The sequence below is a fragment of the Daphnia pulicaria genome, chromosome 1 (assembly GCF_021234035.1).
Source record: "Daphnia pulicaria isolate SC F1-1A chromosome 1, SC_F0-13Bv2, whole genome shotgun sequence".
Classification (NCBI taxonomy): domain Eukaryota; kingdom Metazoa; phylum Arthropoda; class Branchiopoda; order Diplostraca; family Daphniidae; genus Daphnia; species Daphnia pulicaria.
This window is the reverse complement of record NC_060913.1, coordinates 8052742-8068345: the sequence shown is the minus strand read 5'-3', so window position 1 is coordinate 8068345 and position 15604 is coordinate 8052742. Positions and strand designations below refer to the sequence as shown.

The window sequence follows — 15604 nt, the reverse complement described above, 5'->3', positions numbered from 1 at the left end:
ATTGGCTCGAACGGCGGACCGTCCATCCGCACTGGGAAAGTTCGGAAGATGACTTGCCACCAGCCCTCATTACACTGGATCACAGATAAGGCAGGAGTGGAATCTTCCCTTGGCTTCCATTGGACTGTCATCCAACTATAAAATTATTAAAACAAAAACAAATTTAGTTCTTACTTGCCAATTATTAAAAATATTTCACAACGCTGAAACTGACATCTCAATCAATGAAAAAGGAACACCTTATACTTTTAGAAAATTTAACTGAAATATAACTAATGCCATCATTTGATAGGCCACTAATGACTAATGAATTCATTATCACTATTCACTGAAACAATACAACCACACCAACAAATTCGACCACACTCCATCTTCATTGCTACTGAAGGAACCGTTAGAAGTTGATCAACATCATGGCCCTGATCAACATAATCCCTTTTATTGTTCTGAAGTTTTTCTGCATTTGAGGAAACGTACAGCCGGCACATGCAGCGAGATACGACATTTTTGGAAAATTTACAGCAGTTTCAGGCCACATGATCCCTGATCCGACGGAATTGCCTAGTATAATTTGTTACCTGTAAATTCACTACGAAAACATACACATTTATTGGCCTATTACATTTACTGACCATTTTTAAGACGAAAAATGTCAGGTACTGTAAAAGAGTACGTACCTGAATACCTCGCACTTTGCAGTTGCAACTTGCAAGCAGAGTGCAGACGAAGTTAACTGCCATAACAAGCGGTGTTGCCCTATTATCAAATACTGTAGAGTTTATTTAGACAATTAGACTAGTTCTGGTTTACATGAACGTGTGAATAAACACACAAATTTGTTTCCACTTTCTTAAATTGAACACAAAAATGTAAAAACCATCTTGAAACTGTTTTCCTTTCAACAATTTTAAAAGTTTAAACGCCAAAGTATTACAGAATGATATTGCGAACTAACATTGAGATTGCATTTTTTACGCCACATTATAGCTATATTCGTACATCAAACTTGAGGTCCGCTCCAGGTACTCCTTTTCAATCAGTGTCGCAATGCACGTTTTTATCAAGCTAATAGAAGGAGCGAATCGGGTTTAGATCTGGCTCAACACCTCCTGAATTAAGTCGATGTGGCGAAGAATCTTCCTAGATTTAATTAATTAAAATTTAAAAAAAATGTAAAAACGCTGGCAAGTAGTTCTGAAGACTTACAAGGTTGTTTAATAATTAGGGTTAATAATTAGGGCGATGGGTGGCGACTGCAGCACAGGCCTCATCTAGAGCACTGCTAAATAGCTGATCATTACTGAAAACAGTATCGGTGATCTCTTTGCACTCGGAGTGGAACCTAAGCATGCCCGCCTCTACAAACTGGGCAGACATGTTGTCTCCTGACAGGTTAGCCACTGTTCGCAATCCTTCTTGTTTGATGTGTTCCTTGAAGTGCGAGACTAGAACAGTCAAACTTCCCGGAATCGACTAAACAAATTTTCTAAAAAATTAAAATTTATGCTACAAGGCATTAAGATTAGCTCTCACCTTCAATAGCTATCGCTTATCGTTAACTTTGAGCAATTTCGAAATGCATTTGATTTGATTTGATACGGTAGGTGCTATTGGCCATGGCGTTTCGAAATGCAAAATTCCAGTTTTCACAATGTCGTAATAGTTGCACAAACTTACCCCCAAGCGGCCATATTACACACTATAACGATCGGCGCGAATTGACTAGAGACTAGACGAATGTTGAATCGAAATGATAATCAAATAAAATGGTATAACTTTGCCTTGAATAAAACAACTGATTAACATTCGAATAATTCAAACGCAATCATTACAAAAAAAATCAAGTTAATTGGTTGACACAATTTCGAGATACAGTTGGAATTGTAGGAGAATGTCGACTTGCAAACAAAGATTTGCCCTTCTTTTCACATATAAGGGATCGCCACTGCATATGATGCCATCGTACACCATCTGTATGCTTCTACGCCTTCTAGATAAAATTACTGAGATTAAAATCTGCAAGAAAAATGGAATCTCGTGCGAATGATGATATGGTGCCGAGAATGATGACTTATGCGGACTGCGAGGAATTTTTTGGATCGGTAACCAGAGGCTCCAGGGAGGATTTGATTCGAACTCTCAACATCCACGGAAAGGCAGTGACTACCGAATTGTCAAATTCGTACAATGAACAAGGACAGACCCCTCTTCTGGTGGCCATCCAGGGAGGAAATTTGGACATGGTCAAATTCTTGGTCGGCAAACTGGACGTTCCCATCGGGCAAATTGGACGGATGATTTTGAATGGTGTCACATACCTGGACGTTCCAGCGCTGTACGCGGCTATCGTTTGCGGAGAATTAGACATTTCCATTTATCTCCTTTCCATTGAAGTGCGAGCCGGTCAGCAAACCACCCAAATGATCATCGAGTCTATCGTCTCCAGTCCCAACGGCCGACAGGAGAAGATCAACATTCTGGAACTGATGGGCGCAGTCAATTTTTACTTTTACGAAACGCATCCAGCCCCGCAAAACGGCCTCATGTACTGGAGGGCAGCCCTGCATCTTCGCCAATCGACGGTCCATGATGAAGCGGATGTTATGCCAAACGAGTTTGCAGTCACGATAGAACAACTGGAGCATCTGTCTAGGCTCGAGCTCTTCACCCAAGCAGTTTTGGTCAGCCAGCGAGTCCTGGACAAGGTCCATCCTGGTCCACACATATTCAACCTCGCCTTCTTGTGCCATTGGGCATCTATTTGTTCCTTCCGCCAAGGGCAGAGCGGCCGCGCCATACACATGTTGATGTACGTCCTACAGCAATCACAAGCACTTGAACACTGGAAGGGTTTCAAGACAAGTCAAATCATCAACTGGGCCCTTGACATTATTGAGACGAGCCTCATCAATCTACAAGAAAGGCCGGGACAAGAGGAGTTTTCGTTTGCCAGTTTCATGGCAATGTTCAATTTCACCAGTCACTACATGTCCTATCTGCAAGGGAATCGCCAACTACGCAATATTGACCGGAGCACTCTGCTCGGTCTGGCAAGTGTCTTAGTGCAATTGATTTTTTGGTCCAGTGAGCTGATGCCGCAATGGAGTGATGGGGATCGCACAGAGTTCAAGCGAAGTTTTCATGAATTCTTACTGAAAGATCAGAGATGGGGAAACGCCAATCACAATTTCCTACAAACGCTTTGCCATCTGAAGAGTATTGAGCATACGTTCGCTGCAATTCACCAACAAATGGACAGCGAGAGTGACGAATGTCTGTCACGCGGCGATAAAGAAATCGGAGATGACATGTCTGAGGACGAAAGTGACGTAGTGAAGTTTGAACTCATCAGAGATTATCGTGAAGAAGACAATGAGGTTAGTGAACCGGACGAAGAATGGACGCTGTCCATCATCCAGATGATCCTTAGACTCGGAGCCGATCCTAACGCAGCTGACCTCAACGGAGCGACTCCCCTCCACTTACTGGCCATGAATCGTGGCAATCTCGCTCAGTCTAATCTGCTGATAGAATACGGCGCCGAAATATACCAATCGGACGTGAGCGGCTCGACACCCTTGATGCTGTTTCAGGAATGGCAAAACCAACTTGCCAGTCAGGGCGATCCCGATCCAAACCTCCAATTCCTCATCGGCTGTGCTTTACCACTGCCTCTGAGCTGCTTGGCTACTCGAGACCTACAGCACTAAAGTGTCATTCCATTTGACGATGATGCAGACGACGGTTCCGCCCACTCTGCAAGCCATTCTTCATCGACATTAATCAGAACATTCCATATGGAAATTAAAATTTCAGTGTTTAGTTTTACTTTTGATTGATTTGACACTGTTCTGTCAGTTGCTTTCAATAAATTTCATTTTAAAAAAATACATTGTTTCGCTTATTCATTAGTTTGATTGTTTACCAAGTACCTCACCTAAACGGTGAAAGTCAGAAAAATTTGAGAAATTTACAGCTAATATAGATACCCATTGCCGATTTGGAGTTCTATTTATTTGAATGTCTTTTGATTAATATAGATGCGCACTGCTGGAAGCGACCGAAAAATGAACCTGCTGAAGCGGGAGATTTGTTCACTTGATTGTTTATTCGACGAATTAGTCTAAAACAGTAGGCCTATACCATCCTATTTTTCAAGCGCTATAACAAATCAGTTTTTGTTTTGAACTGGCTTCCATCCATCGATACAAAATAAAACATTTTGGCGGAGGCATTCGTTTATCAAAACAATGTGCTACTGAGTATAAACGTTCTGGGTTTGATGTTTTTTTGACATCGGTCTGACGGATTGTGGAAAAACACTTAATGATCTTGGAGCCAGCCTATTCCTTCCAACGGCGATCTTCCGGCCCTCTCTGATGGACTAGCTACGACTGAAGGTGACGGTGAAGATGTATAACGTCGGCTGGGTCTTTCTAAATGGCGGAAGCGGAAAAATGGAGGAATTTAAAAACTGGAAAACTTTTTTGGGTTTCGCATTTTTCGGTAGCCCCGGGAGGTTATTTAGCTGGAATCGCTAACCTACTTCGTGTTTCTAGTTTCCACGTTGTCCGGCGGAAGAAAAAAAAAAACTGTTCGAGCAAAGGGAATTAACACCCGAAATGCGAAATCGACATAACATTAACACTTTGCTTTACTTTAAATAAATTTAAACACAAAAGCGCAAAATAATTTTTTAAAGACCGGTAATTTTAAAATTTAAATTTTTTTAAAACAAGATAGCAAAATTAAGTGAAAATCAAACCAAATCATGTTACCGTTCATGCTATATAATTGCCAATTTGCCATCAGCCATAATGCAATCTGCTGCTGATATCTGCTATTCCGCATAATTGCAACATTTGTTTCACGCACATTATAACAGTCATCGGCAATTTATTTTTAAATCAATGTTTCAAATTTATTTGAGAATTCAATTCCGTTACGATTTAATTCTTAGTGCCTTAAAAAATATTCTCATTGTCAATTTAAGTAATAGTTTTTCAATTAAAACGTAGAAAAATGAATATCATAATTGATAACGGTGGTTTGATGGTCAGCAACACAGGCTGCCATACCAGGGGACTAAGGTTCGAATCTCGGACCAGGCACACATCGAGTTTGTTAGCCATAAGCCACCGTAACCTATTAACACAAGTGATTGATTCTATTGTTGAGCGCAATAGAGGGCATGCCTAACGGTGAGGCCATGGGACGATACCTGCTAGTACTGCTAGCACTCCGATGTTCCATGGCTGAAGCATATTATTCAATATTATATATTTAGTATGCTAAAGATTTAGTCGGTTGATCAGCAAAGCTCCTTTGGGTCGATCTTTGGGCCCGTCTAGATTTCTAACGATTTCTAAGTCGTTTCCATTGGGCCGGGGGATCTAATCGTTAGGACTTCACGTTCTTCGTGGTTGAAGTTTTTCTTTTTTTTTAAATATAAATTTACAAATAATTATAGAACAATTAACAATCATTTAGAACCATGATACAACCGTAAAACGTAGTTCAACTCGGTTGAACTACTCAGCAAAGCGCTTTGCTTTTTATCCAAACTAATTCCCTCGACTAGGCATTCAGCACAATTGTGCATTGGATAAGAATATAAACGCTTCGACAAATCAAAACCTAACCAACGTTGAAATCTATACAGTCGTCAGTTAAAATTTTTGTTTTAAAAATGGGTGATAATAAATCGCTATACTCGGAAAATTTTTCGTAATCTTAAAAACTGCAAGTGAAAATGACGGAGAATTCTGGTGGTCATTAGAAAAGATTGCGAAGCACGCAGTCGTCCTGCAACGCTCCCGCGACAAAGATTCAGTCACGAACAAGTTTAAAGAAACTAAACTTCTAAATATAGGATTGGAAGAAAAAGGGAAAACAAAAATTATAAGACTCGATTTCACGCTAATTAATAAGATTTCAACAACGCTCAATCCAACATTCCAAACTAAACAAGCAATAAGATTTCAATCCAAAGATTTAAAAATAAAAAAAAATCTGTTAGAACTTGTGAATTTAGATGAAAAAGAGTAAGTTATATGATTCCCATGAAATTATTTTCATGTAATCAAATATCCATTTTCCGATAATAAATCCTTTGCAAGGTTGCCAACCACAAACATCCGCACTCAGCTATTGTCACCAGAAATAAAAGAGAAGCAGCGAGAGTTTATCGGTTAAAAGTTAAAACCGCCGGCAAATTTTAGCGAAATGAAAAAAAAAAAGTAAAGTGCGAGTATAATTTGAGTAAAGCAGAAAATGTTAATGCGTAGCAGACAAGCGGGCATACAACAACTTTGGCTAATTATTCTTTGCGGCTTTGCGCATTGAAAATTCAAATTTAAAAAAATATATATTTAGTCGAGTGTTCGAACTTTTTCGTTTTACGTTTGTGTAGTGGTGGCATGGGTGCATTTTCAAGCTGAAAATGTTTTTAAAAAAAAACAGAAAATCCCGCTGCTGGGACTTTTATTTTACGTATTGGCTCGCAGACACGTCACATTCAAGGAGGTAACAAAACAAAATATGCAGTAAATCTTATAACATAACATCGCCGTAACTACGTACACTAAAATTGCTGTTCACATTTGAAATGTGTTTGATTGCTAATACCTTTATAGCGATGGATAAAACGCTTTAACGAAACAACTTTGACGAATGAAACGCACCTGATCTCGACGATAACTTTAAAAAACGCCACAGTCTATGACACGGGTTTCTACAAATGTGAAGGGAAATGGATAGAAAATCGATACGTTTATGTTTCCAGTTCGTAATAGTTTTCTTTGATTCTTTGAACGTCATATATCTTTACTAAAAGATTCAATTGATCGTTCGCACTCAGGTCACGAAAAGTTGGTTTTTAGGGAGGACGATAACGATCACTTTTATGGCGGGAAACCAGGAGAGCCCATTATTTTCCCTTGTAAAGTGACTCATCCCAACGTCAGCCTCTCACTTTTTCGGCAAACGAGAGAAACAACAGTCCAATTTCAAAATGAATACTTTAAGGTATTTCGCACTGATTCGACACCAGAAAATGCCTTTGGCAGATGTCAGATGAGGGTAAAAAACATTCGTTTCATTTACTTTTTAAAGGTTTGGGATTCCTCGTCGTCGTTTGAAAATTCGAGATGGTCCTTCGACCCTAAAAAAGGATTGACATTGAAGGACCCCACAATTTTCGACTCGACCTATTATTTTTGTGTTGGACATTTGCCTCTTGTCAACGGAAAACGAGTCAGCATCAAACATTTTAGTCGAAAATCTGGCGAATTTCGGAGATGGCTCTTCTCGACGAATCAAACAGACGCCACCGATGTTTTACGCGCTGCATTAGTTGTAGAAGGCAACAGATTAATTATTCGATTTTCTTCTCAACTCGAAATAATTGACGATTGCAAAACCAGGAATGGAACTGGAACGAATAGGAGCCCCTGACGACCCAGTGGAAGGATCTAACGTTACATTGATTTGTACTACTTCTAACAAAGATGGACAGGAAAAAAACAGGCCGAAATGGTTCTATCACGACAATAACAATTTTTATCGTCCAGTCATATTACTCCCCAAGAAAAAGAGGATGGAAAAATTTAATGCTAGGTTCCCAGCAAACGGTGAAAAGAATTCACAGCCAACTAATAATCAAGGTCCATTTACCAAGTAAGGAATGGGTAATGGCTGGGCACTTAAGAGAGAAATTCCAAATGGTTATCGAATGACACCACCAGAATATTCACCCAATTTTTTCGGGAAAATAATGGAAAACTGTTGGAAAGCGGAACGGAAAGAGAGGCCAACCTTCTCCAAATTGGCCGAAATGATGGAAAATTACATCAAGTCAAATAACAGCTTCGATTATTTGAACTGACCGGAAAAGAAACTGAAATAGTCAAATACTAGAGGTATTCCACTCCCGTCTGAAATTTTTAAGAATTGTTACGTTATTGAACGACGAACAAAGTAGTGGCAAATCTATTTACAGCAACGAGATTGAAATATTTGGAATATTCGGTTCTTCCTTATACTTTTGACTCGTTACTAAAGTTAAATCCAAGTAAACCTTTGAAATCCACCCTCCCACACCCTCCGAATTTCCCTTATCGCTTATGCTTCATTTTAATCACAAAAACTGTCGAAAAATTGGAATAAAATATTAGCCTAATACATGAAAGTATACTATGCTTGCAAATTTAAATCGTGTGCTGACGAAGTGATCGTTTCTCGGCCAAGTATTGCTCGAAGGATTTCCTCGTTCTACACGGAATCGTTCCCACAAAAAAACGAAGGGGATAGATCGCCACAAAAATAGTCAATACGCCTGCCATTCGACTCCCAACTATCGCCGAAGATTCAAACAGGCAGGTATCAAAATACAAGATTAAAACAGAGTATTTTTTAAACCTGGACATTGAATAGTGATCAGAAATCTAACTTTATATAATAATCAAAGAGGCTTGAGATTTCACTCTGTAGACCACACACCCAACCCCCATATTTACACATTAATAAGTTGAATCCTATCTCAGTAACCAGACGACTTCAAACTATCACATGTCTCATTCCATCACAATACTTGAAATATTTTAACTTTTTTCCTACCTGTTGTGCTCCAACGTGTTGACATCTGTTGTCAGAAGGGGGGGAAATTGGTTAGGGATTTCATCCGTCCCAGTCACCAAGATCTGGTGAACTGAACTGGTGAAACCTGTTAACAAAAAGTAGAAAGCAAGGCTCCATTACAATAGTTATCATTATTAAATTTTTAGTTAGGTTACAAAAATATCAATATGAAACTTATCAAATACTTTCCGTTTCATTGATCGCAGAGAGAAGTTTGCAAATATTTTATGACACTGAAATTGAAAGATCACAAACGTACAATAAGTAATCCTTACAACAGATAAAACTTGGATGCACTTTATTTTACCGGTTGGACAGTTGAGAAGACGTACGAGCATGTACTCTTCCCTGCTTTGCTCTTCAACTGGCTTCTAATAATCTAGTCAATTTCAACAGGAAAGCAGGTGATTACCGTCTACCGACAAGAGAGTCAACACGAAATAAATCAAAGTAATTGAAACACTAAAATTATAGTCACGGAAGATGACAGGAACATAAAGTCCGACACAATTCAATCAGCAGAACTCGACCACACTCCATCTCCATGGCGACTGACAAACATTTGTTAAGAAAAGGAGGACTGGTAAGCAAATGGTCGGCCATCATGGATTTTTTTGCGCCCATTCCTTCTTTGTTCTTTTAGAAAAATTTCGTTTTAACAAAATTGAAAATTGCCAAGCGATTGGCGATTGGGTCTTTCGGCTTGCAAAAACGAGAAAAAAGATGAGAAAAATGTCTTAAATATTTAAAATTACTGATAAATATTAATTAATCGTGGATCGTCTAAGATTTTCGTGGATAAACTTTTACCGTTTTGCGGTGCAATGTAATCGACTGTCGTGTTGCTTCCATTGGATACGGCGACAATTGGGTGACAGGGCCCTCTTGTGGTTAAAATCGTCGCTGGCGAAATGCGAGTTGTTCATATGAGGGTATAGAACAGTCATCTAAGAAATAAAATGTAGAAAATCGCATACAACGCAAATCTCAAATTAGGTCAATGAAATCGTACCAGTCACGAGCATATGAAACTAATCCGTGACGTACGATTTAGCGTCCACCTAGTATAATCCATGTAAAGCTGCAATAATATAATCAAGGTTTTATTTGAACGAATATTCTAGCTGGACAAACACAGGCTCACGCTCATGTTCAAACTAACTGTGTGTAACTATTTTCGAACTCGTGTACCACCCAGCTGTTGCAGCGCTTCATGGTCAAATGCGCAGTCCGACCAGAAACTAAACAAAGCATATTTGATCACGCCTTCGAACATGGGAACACACAATTTCCCAGTTTACATACGTCACCCCCAATATTCTAGATAAATAAAGTGCGTGAAGAATACGAATACGTTATAGCTGTAGAGCGGTGATTAATCATCAACGAGTTGTGTTTTTTCAAGTGCGAAGCACCTGCCAAAAGAACTCAACGGCATCTCGCAACCAACCATTAATACAACTGTTTAATCGACACTGCTTATAGCTGTAACGAACCCTATTTAAATAGAAGGGTAGTTTGATACAACTATCACTTGTTTGACATCGGCACGATCAGAATGATTCGCATGTCCATTCGCCTAAGTTTCGTCTTAGTTTTGATCAGTTGGTCAACTTACCAAGTGGCCGCTGAACAAAATTTGGAGGAGCAACCGCAACTGGAACAACTCAGGAACAACTACGTGAGTAATAGAAGAAAAAATTAATTTTATCAGAAATACAACTACATAAATTGACAAAAATTATATCTACGTAAAGAATTTTTTTTCTTCGCAATCTCACTCATTCCCAGCTTGATATAAATTTTCAGATAATTAAACAACAAGATTTGGAAAAACAAGTTCATCAATTGAAAGCTCAAAGTCTCAGACAAGTTGGATCCACCCTACCGAGATCCTGTTGGGATCTCAAGACTATGGGCCAAAGTGTCAACGGGATTTATTTAGTCCAAGGGGCGAAATCAATTGAAACTGTTTTCTGCGATTTCAAAAAACACCCCAGCGACGCAGGTTTAAAAAATTACTTTCTTATCGTCCAAAATCGTCAAGAAAAATAATTATATCAATTCAATAGATGATTTTTTGTTCTTTAAATTTCAGATTACCAAAACTGGATTGGCTTTGTTGATGTCAAAACTTTCCCCGTCTACTTCTACGCCCAAAGAACTTCCACCTACGCCAATGTCGAAACAATCGTTCCTTTCGAGCAGATGAGGCTCAACGTGGGAAATGCCATGAATCCTACGACGGGAATATTCACGGCTCCTAGAACGGGGAAATATTTTTTCGCTTATTCGGGGCTTTCCGATGGTTCAACTCCTGTTCGAATCGATTTTCTGTTCAGGAACAGGAGATCGTCCGACTGGGAAAAAATCGGACAGGCCTACGGTGCAAACAACTACGTGACTTTCGCGCTCGAATCCACTCTTCAGTTGAGCAAAGGCGACCAAATATGTTTGTATTTAAAACTAGGAAAAATCCACGAATGGATCGGTCCCGGTTTTGGTCCCTATTCCAGTTTCGTTGGCATGTTAATGGAAGAAGATATTTTTGCTTAGTGGGGGGATACACACCTAACAGCATTGGCCACCAATTCCTGCTTTTAATTCATTATCATTTTTAGCGGCAAGTATATTCATTGCGAATACACATTGTTGGAAACGGAACTGGTTCTTTGATAAATAATAAATGCGTTCATGTTTCAATAGTAATAGAGTAATAAAAATGAAAAATATTTTACGTCACTTAAAAACTAAACTCAGCTTTTTGCCAAGGTGTCATTACTGAAAACCCCTCACTACATTTAGCAATCATAGCAAGTACTGTTAACACTGCGCCATGTGTCCACGGACACAATAGTCGACGCCGACCCACTGGATCGAAATCATCATGTACCCATAAAAGCCCAAATTTCCTTACTTCCTTTACAACGAATCATTATACAGCTGTTAGCCCTCAACTGTCAAGAAATATTGAAAATTCTTAAAATGAAATAAAATCACACTTACTCGCTTCTTGTCTCCGTTTTAAATCGTGACGATTGGCTCGAACGGCGGACCGTCCATCCGCACTGGGAAAGTTCGGAAGATGACTTGCCACCAGCCCTCATTACACTGGATCACAGATAAGGCAGGAGTGGAATCTTCCCTTGGCTTCCATTGGACTGTCATCCAACTATAAAATTATTAAAACAAAAACAAATTTAGTTCTTACTTGCCAATTATTAAAAATATTTCACAACGCTGAAACTGACATCTCAATCAATGAAAAAGGAACACCTTCTACTTTTAGAAAATTTAACTGAAATATAACTAATGCCATCATTCGATAGGCCACTAATGACTAATGAAGTCATTCATCACAATTCACAGTAAACAAAACTCGACCACAATCCATCTTCATGGCTACTGAAGGAACCGTTAGAAGTTGATCAACATCATGGCCATGATCAACGTAATCCCTTTTATTGTTCTTTAGTTTTTCTGCATTTGACGAAACGTACAGCCGACACATGCAGCGAGGTACGACATTTTGGGAAAATTTACAGCAGTTTCAGGCCACATGATCCGACGGAATTGCTAGTATAATTTGTTACCTGTAAATTCACTACGAAAACATATACATTTATTGGCTATTTACATTTACTGACCATTTTTAAGACGAAAAATGTCAGGTTAAAAGAGTACGTACCTCGCACTTTGCAGTTGCAACTTGCAAGCAGAGTGCAGACGAAGTTAACTGCCATAACAAGCGGTGTTGCCCTATTATCAAATACTGTAGAGTTTATTTAGACAATTAGACTAGTTCTGGTTTACATGAACGTGTGAATAAACACACAAATTTGTTTCCACTTTCTTAAATTGAACACAAAAATGTAAAAATAGTTTTCTGTTTGAGCAATTTGGAAATGCGTTAACATAATGTCGTAATTGTTACGCAATTCACCCCCAAGCGGCCATATTACACACTATAACGATCGGCGCGAATTGACTGAACGAATGTTGAATCGGAACGATAATGAAATAAAATTGAATTACTTTAATATATGATCCCATCGTGTATCTTCTGAATGCTTCTAGATACAATTACTGTGATTATAACCTGGCAAGCAGCATGGAATCTCGTGCGAATGTTGAAAGGGTTTGGAGAAAGATTTGGATAAGATTCTGGTCCGATGATTTTACGGTGTCGGAAGAATGATAAAGAAATGAAGAAATGTTGAGACGAGTTCCGAATAATTATTCACCCCCACCCTCGTACCCGCACCCCTCGACGGATCCTCGACGGATAACTTACGCGGACTGCGAGGCATTTTTTGAAGCCTTTTTGTTTACTGGACACTTTTCACTTTGGCTATAAGTTAAGTTATAAACAAACTGGTGCTGCTGTATTGTTAAGCAACCCTTTTTTTTTCACAATGTGAACTTCAATAATTCTGAACCAAATATTTCTGACCATTTTATCTTTTAAAAATTTTTTCAGTGATTGCCAACATCTAAATTTTGAATGTCTTGTATTTCTAATACTGCACATTAAACGATGTTCGAAATGTGCATGTAAGATTTTTAAGTGCACGCAGTACGAAAAAAACGGATGAAAAATATAAAATAAAAAAAGTAATCCATGTACGATAAATGAGAAGTACCCAAAAGACCATCTCGAAACTGTTTCCCTTTCAACAATTTGTAAAAAGTTTTACGCCAAAGTATTACAGAATGATATTGCGAACTAACATTGAGATAGCATTTTCTACGCCACATAGCTATATTCGTACATCAAACTTGAGGTCCGCTCCAGGTACTCCTTTTCAATCAGTGTCGCAATGCACGTTTTTATCAAGCTAATGGAAGGAACGAATCGGGTTTAGGTTGTGCTCAACACCTCCTGAATTAAGTCGATGTGGCGAAGAATCTTCCTAGATTTCATGATTCGAACGATTGTAGCAATGGAAAACCAAATTAAAAAAAAAATGTAAAAACGCTGGCAAGTAGTTCTGAAGACTTACAAGGTTGTTAATTAGGGCGATGGTTGACGACTGCAGCAAAGGCCTCATCTAGAGCGCTGCTAAATAGCTGATCATTACTGAAAACAGTGTTGGTGATCTCTTTGTACTCGGAGTGGAACCTAAGCATGCCCGCCTCTACAAACTGGGCAGACATGTTGTCTCCTGACAGGTTAGCCACTGTTCGCAATCCTTGTTGTTTGATGTGTTCCTTGAAGTGCGAGACTAGAACAGTCAAACTTCCCGGAATCGACTAAACAAATTTTCAAAAAATTAATATTAATGCTACAAGGCATTAAGATTAGCTCTCACCTTCAATAGCTCGTACGCATTTCCAAGATCTTCATATTGCTTTAATTCCAGCATCTTTGGGCACTCGTTGTGGATAGCCGCCAAGTGATCTGCTATCATTCTCTTTTCGAATTCATTTCGAACTTTACTGGAAGAGCTTGGTTGCAGGAATTTCCGACTGCGTAAATCTTCTTCGTCTCGACGTTGCAAAACTTTTTCCATGTACATGGAAATTGTGCATTCCTGTAACAAGCGACTAGCTTCTCGCCTAAATTTGACAAACAAATGTAATATGCAACTTTTACCATTTTAATTAATTTTTTTATACGCGTAATATTCTCCAGTGGCTTCCAGAAATGGCCTTTCAAAAACTTCCTCATGAAGTCGCATCTTCCTGACGTATTCTTTTTCTTTGACTGAAACCAATGACCGAATCACACCCTTAATTGTTGATGGCTTTTCATTGTACAAAGGCGATTGTCCTGTTCGGTCACAATGTATGCCTCCCAAAAGTAACCTCAGCAAGTGAACTTTCAATGGCTCTATCATGTACCTCGTCCACAAATCCAAACCTAGCAAGCAAGTTTTGATAACGATTCAGCACAACAAAATATTACAGATAGTGATTTATACCTAATTCTCCTATTTCTCTCGTTTGATCAGGTAATTCACAATCCGACTCCTCGAAATAAGCAAGGAGTTCTTCATCCGTGATTTTTGGCTTCCTTAAGAATTTTGTATTTGGGTATCTGTATTAGAATAAAAAGCATGTATTTACTTGTTTCATTTGAGAAAAGAAATGTCTAACTTACGAGTAAAGATTGTCCAAACAGTCAATTCCTTGGCTAAATTGCTGCCAAAGTGTGTAATACACAGTCAGAAGCTGTTCTTCACTGGCGCCATTCACTTGGATGAAAAGAGATTCAACATGCTCCTTTAGAAGCTTTTCGGTTTCGTGGTATAACTTTTTAGCGAAAGACTCTTGCTCGGATTCTGGTTTGTCCTTGAAGAGGGAAAACACATCACTGAATCCATTGTACCATACATCACGAGGAAAGTTTTTGCCCAGAGTAACAACACCTTCAACTGTTTTCTCTAAATTAGACCAAGTTGTGGCAAAGTCTACACGTTTCGGTTCAAGAGCCATTTTGTGCAGTTAAGAGAAAACCGAAACTGATCGTGCAATAGAAACGAACAAACGATCGTGCAATGACTAACTACAGATAATATGTTACCAAATATCAATGAAAAGACCTTAGGCCTATTTACTTTTACTTGTTCTTCACTCTAGAATCACGAGACCTTAGAATCACCCCAAAATCCGATTCTTATGATTCTAACACCGCCCGCCGTGTAGCCAACTAACGATCATAAAATGAACTATTAAAAACGCCATCTAGTGATAATAAAATGAACCATCAAATAGAGAGCAACTATTCGTTTTTCCCTCGCCTCATTCACTTTCACATCTCGCCTCCCCCCACCTTTTTTATCACGCTCTATCAGGTAAAAGATATATAGTGTTATGAAAACGGGGACTCGGGCATAGAAAACAAATACAATAACTCAGTAGCTCGGTCTTTATTCCTGACATAAATCTTAACAAGTCCTTTACCGGCCACACTACACCGTGTCTGCCTGGACCACAAAGTCTAGCGAGTCCCTCACCGGTCACA

General features: G+C 39.0%; 2 protein-coding genes and 3 long non-coding RNA genes across 8 annotated transcripts; 1 reads left to right on the top strand and 4 right to left on the bottom strand.

Moving 5' to 3' along the window:
- Window positions 1-1047: 1047 nt before the first annotated feature.
- On the bottom strand, window positions 1048-15258 carry LOC124348106 (cullin-2-like). 3 transcript variants are annotated; one of them, XM_046798501.1, is made up of 7 exons: window positions 14741-15258; window positions 14562-14677; window positions 14257-14500; window positions 13950-14196; window positions 13658-13890; window positions 1207-1227; window positions 1048-1140 (listed from the first exon to the last, which is right to left on the bottom strand). In XM_046798501.1, the coding sequence occupies exons 1-6, from the start codon at window positions 15073-15075 to the stop codon at window positions 1215-1217; spliced, it is 1188 nt and encodes a 395-aa protein (XP_046654457.1). In that variant the 5' UTR covers window positions 15076-15258; the 3' UTR covers window positions 1048-1140; window positions 1207-1214. The 3 variants fall into 3 exon arrangements, with proteins under 3 accessions (XP_046654457.1, XP_046654458.1, XP_046654459.1); XM_046798502.1 differs by having other exon boundaries at window positions 13950-14201; window positions 14262-14500; XM_046798503.1 differs by lacking the exons at window positions 1048-1140; window positions 1207-1227 and adding an exon at window positions 13132-13550 and having other exon boundaries at window positions 13641-13890.
- LOC124350961 lies at window positions 1382-1737 on the bottom strand. Its single transcript, XR_006921308.1, has 2 exons — window positions 1534-1737; window positions 1382-1473 (listed from the first exon to the last, which is right to left on the bottom strand). It is a non-coding gene; the product is annotated as an uncharacterized LOC124350961 (long non-coding RNA).
- LOC124350561 lies at window positions 7957-10316 on the bottom strand. Of its 2 annotated transcripts, XR_006921060.1 has the most exons (7): window positions 10256-10316; window positions 9650-9718; window positions 9448-9584; window positions 9116-9339; window positions 8945-9016; window positions 8823-8870; window positions 7957-8722 (listed from the first exon to the last, which is right to left on the bottom strand). It is a non-coding gene; the product is annotated as an uncharacterized LOC124350561 (long non-coding RNA). The 2 variants fall into 2 exon arrangements; XR_006921061.1 differs by lacking the exon at window positions 9650-9718 and having other exon boundaries at window positions 10256-10314.
- On the top strand, window positions 10118-11301 carry LOC124348953 (complement C1q-like protein 3). The gene is made up of 3 exons (XM_046799375.1): window positions 10118-10318; window positions 10447-10645; window positions 10736-11301. The coding sequence occupies exons 1-3, from the start codon at window positions 10196-10198 to the stop codon at window positions 11191-11193; spliced, it is 780 nt and encodes a 259-aa protein (XP_046655331.1). The 5' UTR covers window positions 10118-10195; the 3' UTR covers window positions 11194-11301.
- Window positions 11199-12220, bottom strand: LOC124351111. The gene is made up of 2 exons (XR_006921379.1): window positions 11889-12220; window positions 11199-11809 (listed from the first exon to the last, which is right to left on the bottom strand). It is a non-coding gene; the product is annotated as an uncharacterized LOC124351111 (long non-coding RNA).
- Window positions 15259-15604: the final 346 nt, after the last annotated feature.